At 38.6% G+C, this 6000-nt stretch overlaps 1 protein-coding gene across 1 annotated transcript; it reads left to right on the top strand.

The window, feature by feature from the left end:
* Positions 1 to 222: 222 nt before the first annotated feature.
* On the top strand, positions 223 to 5060 carry LOC105233055 (T-box protein 2). The gene is made up of 5 exons (XM_049461765.1): positions 223 to 666; positions 780 to 936; positions 3068 to 3335; positions 3404 to 3541; positions 4239 to 5060. Exons 1-5 carry the CDS (start codon positions 576 to 578, stop codon positions 4968 to 4970), a joined length of 1386 nt encoding a protein of 461 aa, XP_049317722.1. The 5' UTR covers positions 223 to 575; the 3' UTR covers positions 4971 to 5060.
* The last annotated feature ends 940 nt before the right edge of the window (positions 5061 to 6000 follow it).

Raw genomic sequence — 6000 nt, 5'->3', positions numbered from 1 at the left:
AATGATTCAATGGGAGGAGTCATGAAACGAAAGAGCACACATTTCTATTGAGTAAATAAGAAGAAAATACACAATATTTGTTCCGGACAATTTTCCAAAATGGAGATCGGCTCGCCGCTTGTATTTACTATAAATGTAATAAACGCACGAGTCCAAAGACCAATCAGGCGTTGTTTTACATACATATACATGTAACTCAAAAATGCTAGAGAGCAAAGTAAACGGAAAGAGAGAACGTAAGCACTGAGCAGCATAGAGAGCCGATCGTCAGTCAACAGTACCTACAAAAACAGGTTGCAGCTTGTGTGACGGGCATAGTGTGAAATGAGCATGTGTTAATATCGCTTCGAAGAACAGATCGGGAATTTTCAGCCGACCAAGAAAGAATTGCTATTAGCAAAAGTTAGTTTCCAAGTGAACGTGCTCGCAGCAATAATAATACGCATAAGCTAAACAGTTGTAAGGAAATACATACTTTAAAATTTAAGCGGTGACTGTGTGTGGCAAGATAACAAAAATTAATAAAAAGGGAAAAAGTGCTAACTAACAGAACCACAAAAAACGTATCAGTGAAAATGCTAAGCATGACGGAGTTTGTAGATATGAGAATGCAGCAGCAGATCGCGCATGAATTATATAGACAGCAAATTATGCAGCGTATACCGGGTAAGATTTGGCGTATTTTCGGCTAAAAATTTACCGTCGGCGTTTTTGTTTTTTTTTTTTTTGTAAATCATTTTGGTGGCCATAACTAATTACGGGCTTGTTATTAATTTCAGATCCATTTCCACCTATGCTGCCGTTTCATATGCCCCATCACTTAATAGTGCCACAACGCCCGGCGCTGCCTGGTGTAAAAGCAAAATTGGAAAACGACGAACTGTGGAAACAGTTTCATCGAATCGGTACGGAAATGATCATTACAAAGAGCGGAAGGTAAATTTACAGTTACACATAAGTTCATATACTTATGTACATACATATGTATATATGTCTAAATATATTTATATACTACATACCACTGCATATGATTATGCATAAATAATATTGGATAGTCGAAAAAGTCGTTTCGTATTTCTAATCAAACTTCAACTTATTTTTTAATATTTATACTAAAAATTAATTAAACAAATATGCACCATTTTGGTTGACCACTTTTTGCCATTGTTCCGCTAGAGGCATTATTCCATCAGAGTAAGACTTTCATCAGTGTAAGTCGAAATTTCGAAATTTCCAGAACGGAAGCAAGCGAGCCATTACACGAACTGATACAGCATCGTCTACATGAACTTTCCAAATTTCATTGGTGGCTTGCGTGGCATTCTTCCCTTTTTTATACAAAAATTTCAAAATATAGCGAATTTCTTCACTATTTTCACTAATTTTTGAACAGCTGTAACTTTTTATCAACTTCCCCGAATATTTTTAATGGTTAAATGAAGCTTAAAATCTCACTTTGCAAACACTATATGGTTATTGGTAGCGCTGGAGATATACGACTGCAACGACATCTTTTGACAAAATACGAAAAAACTTTTTCGATTACCCAATTTCATACATACCACTGCATATGATTATGCATACATACAATACAAATAAGGAATATGTATAAAATTTGCTGCTTTTTTTTGTGTTTTTGTATGAATGTTCCATTTACAAATCTTTCTCAAATGATTAACACGCGTAAATATCTCAACGGGTGGTAATTTCCGAACGCAACGACGGTACGATCCAAAGGACAAATATCCAGGTCTTTATTTAAATACCCAAGTATGCATGTATGTGCATATGCTTGCACAGATTACAAAGAATGAGAGTAGGAGAGTCACTAGTGTGGCGCCAATGTGATCATAAAACTACATATGTATATACAACAACCGTCACATTTGTTGGTCGCCGAATAGGCAGAAGCCACGGACGGCGCTTTGTTCTTTCAACCTTTTCTTTATACTTCATACACTTTGTTCGCTAGAATTACACTTGCTCTTAACTGAATTGTCTTCTGTCTGAGATTAAAAGCCAAAATATGTACACAAAGACAAATTCCCAGTAGTAAATTAGAATAAGCGTTAAATGGTCGTTTATACACTCAATCGGAGTTAGATGAATATTGACTAAATTTAAAAACCCTTACTTAGTTCGTTTGGGCTTTGAAAACAGCTGTTAGATTTTGTAACTTCTGGACAATCATTTGCATATACATATGTATATACACGTATGCATATGTATGTATATAGCATAGATCAATATTGGGTGCTAATTACGGAATGGCATAGGTGGCCGTCAAGTTCACAGCCAATGTTGATCCCCTTTACCACATCATTAGCTCAGTCGCAAAGCATCGGACACAACACGTTAAAACCAATTAATCATGTGCACTTTGTTTTGGTAACAAACCATTATGAACAGGGCATTGCGCATCAATTGAAGACAACAACAGTAGTATCTGCAGTATACTGGCATATCTCAGTAAGAATGTGCTTTTTTACATACATATATCGTAATACAAATGTTTAAAAAAATATGTGAGTTCATGTGGTAATGTTTAGCTTGTTCTTTGCTGCGTCGTCGTCGCTGTTCTTAAAATTGAAATCAATTTTCATGGCGCCAATTCGTTATGCTCCCTGCTGTTCTACTTTATGACGGAAGGCCCAGGCCCTTTGCCATTGCTGGCTTTAATTTTGATCTTTTATTTTTATTTTCATGGAAGGTTTATTTTTGTTGTCAGGTAGTCTGCCTTCTGCCATGCCATAATTACACACTTGTTAACCGGCCCGAACCAATCATCTATATTTAGCTCGTTTGGATATAAAACCACAAATCACATAAGTTACGCCTACATTTTGTGGCCTATTCGAGTGATGATAGTTTCACTTGATATATTGATTTGGCACCTTTCTAAGTACGAAACATATATACCATATATACATACATACATACAAACATATGTAATACTATTAACAATATTTATGTGTGAATGGTATATAATTTGTGTTTGTGTTTTCTCTATTCAATATCTATCAAACTTCAACCTTTATAACTAATATGGTACTGTCTTGTATTGCAGGCGTATGTTTCCATCGATGCGTGTGTCCGTCTCTGGTCTCGAAAACGAAGCGAATTATTGTGTTTTGCTCGAAATGGTTCCCGTTGGTGATTGTCGGTTTAAGTTTTCGGGCTCACATTGGATACCTGCTGGCGGTGCTGAGCCTCAGAGCCCTCAGCGCATGTTTCTGCATCCTGACAGCCCAGCCACTGGTGCGCATTGGCAATCCCAAGCCATTATTTTTAACAAAGTTAAACTCACCAATAACACACTGGACAGCAATGGACATGTGAGTGTTTTGCTAATGTTCTTGTACTTACAAAAATTTTGACGCTGCTTTTTCTTTAACATCTTCAGATTGTGCTCGCCAGCATGCATAAGTATCAACCGCGTCTGCACATCATCCGTACTTCGGACCTAACACAGCTGCCGTGGTCTCCGCAGCAGGCTTTCGTTTTTCCCGAAACAGAATTTGTTGCAGTTACTGCTTACCAGGTTCGTATATTTTATGTTTTATAGTATTTGAAAAGTAATATAAGCATTTGGATTCATGTACTTTCGCTTTAAGGGGTAACATGGGTTTCTTCGAGTAAAACATAGTCTTTTTTCAACAATTTTTTTCTCATATAAAAGATGAAATATTTTATTAGAATTTTTTTTACAAGCATACTACACTATTAACAAAGAAACTCTGAAATGTTTGAAGAAATATTTTAATTACGTCGCTTTTCCGGTGACCCCTTGGAAAAAAGATGCGCCCGCGTTGGAAATATAACTTCTTACAGGATCATCCAACGTGAAAAAAATCGTGTTTTAATGAAAGCCTCAACTTAGACGTAGGAAAAAAACTGGAAATTAGATTTTTGGCAGACAGTTTCATAAAAAAAATTAAAATTTCGGTGAAAATTTCGCGAGTTTTTTTTCAAATAGTTGTAATCGAAAAAAATCCACACACAAGTTCTCAAGGCTGTATCTCCAAAACTATTACTAGGATCAACATGAAAATTTTGGAAAACATTCTAGAGGTGCTGTAGAATTTAATAAGACAATAAAAAAAATCGAATTTTTGAAACCCGTAAACCCATGGAACCACTTAACACATATGTATACATAAATACAAATCAATAGAAAATGTCCACAACTTTTGCAAAATAATTAATCAACATATTTTTGAATTTATTTGCACTTTTAGAATGATCGTATTACAAAGTTAAAGATTGATAACAATCCTTTTGCCAAAGGCTTTCGTGAAACGGGTCAGTCACGTTGCAAGCGCAAGCTAAACACCTTGAATTCCGACGAAGAGGATTTAGGCGAAAATCCATCCAGCCCTAGCAAAAATTCATTTGTGTCCAGCGAAGACGATCGCATCAGCGTTTGCAGTGGTCGGATGGAGTCCTCATCAATAAAACGCTGCCGCTCGTTCGACTCTTACGATGATGATATTTATGTAAACTCGTCTAGTTCACGCAGCTGTGAGAGTATGTCGCCGCCACAATATGATGAAACTATGTACTCGGCAATGGCAATGTACCACAGGGAGCCTATGCAGTATCAATTCTTAAATAGTCCGCCCATAGATATTGCTGCCGCTACTTATTTAGCAGCTGCAGCCAATATCAATCCACCAATGTCCTCACCACCGGATGGAATGGAGCCGTTGTTAGCGCATCTGCCACAAAAACTAGATTTACAGACGCACTTGCCATATCCGCGGCTGCCACATCTTCTACCCGCTACCGATATTACGCCGGCAGTCAAAGCATTAGGAAATCCTGCTACAGCGACGCATATAATTGAAGAACAAACTGCGGAGAACCCAGCAATATTGTCCGAAACCACCAGAACAGATAACCAAGACGAAGTAGAGCCGAAACAAACGAAGCGCAATAACTTTAGCATATCGGCGATTTTGGCGTTCTGAAAATTTCGTTTTTACTATAATTTTAGATATTCATATATTTATATTTTGTACATACATATGCATTAAACAACTAAAATTACTATAAACATATTTAGAAAAAAATTATTTTTTCTTTCTCACTTGTAAATCATACCTCCGAGATGATATGAGAGAGCTTTACGGGAGCCGGTGTGAACGATGGGCGTGGCACCGATCTAAACGGTGTTAGATCATATTTCCGAACTGGACGAAGGCGTACAAACTTGACCTTAAATTGCAGTCGATGGCGTCAAGATTTCGACTGCCAATAGACCAAGATCTTAGGTTTGACTTTTGACAGCCTGTGCTCCAAAAGTACAGAGCCGCATCAAAATCCTCAAGTCGCCAGCCGACAGCACATGGGTAAAGGACAAAGAAAGGCAATTGTTGGCAGCTTACAAGGCAACCGTCCGGCACCAATATGGCCGTCTGAATGCAGTGAAACGCAGACGAGAAAGCTTCAGACCTGTCAGAATATTGCACTCCAGACTACTAGGGGATGCTTCGTCTCCTATGGAACACTTGCATAGTGAGGCCAGTTTGCTTCCAATTAAGGAGCATAATAAACTCCTCTCTGGGCAGTTCCGGCTGGGATGCTTTTGCAGAAATCTTCCTTGCAGTCACCTGCTTGGAACCGCCTCCTAAGAACATCAAGAGGCCATTCCTCAATTAAATCGACGACATCAGACAATACGCCGACCAGACTTCGGACGCAACAAACTTCCGATAAACACTGACCGCCATCAACACCTTCACCGACTCTCTTCCAGCGAATTGCGTACTCGGAGCCAGTCATTGCAGACGAAGAGCTCCAGTACCGCAAGATACGAGAGTGACCCTTGCGCGGCTCCGTTCTGGAAACTCTAGCAGGTTTAACTCCTACCTACCCAGAATAGACCCCGACATATCCAATATATAATATGTCCGGTATGCAATGAGTTTCCGCATGACACTGGCCACATTCTGCATGTCCCACCTTCTCCCCACTCTTCAGACACCCCTCTCCCTTTGT

Source organism: Bactrocera dorsalis, unplaced genomic scaffold, assembly GCF_023373825.1.
Source record: "Bactrocera dorsalis isolate Fly_Bdor unplaced genomic scaffold, ASM2337382v1 BdCtg109, whole genome shotgun sequence".
NCBI lineage: Eukaryota > Metazoa > Arthropoda > Insecta > Diptera > Tephritidae > Bactrocera > Bactrocera dorsalis.
This window is presented reverse-complemented; position numbering and strand designations above follow the sequence as displayed.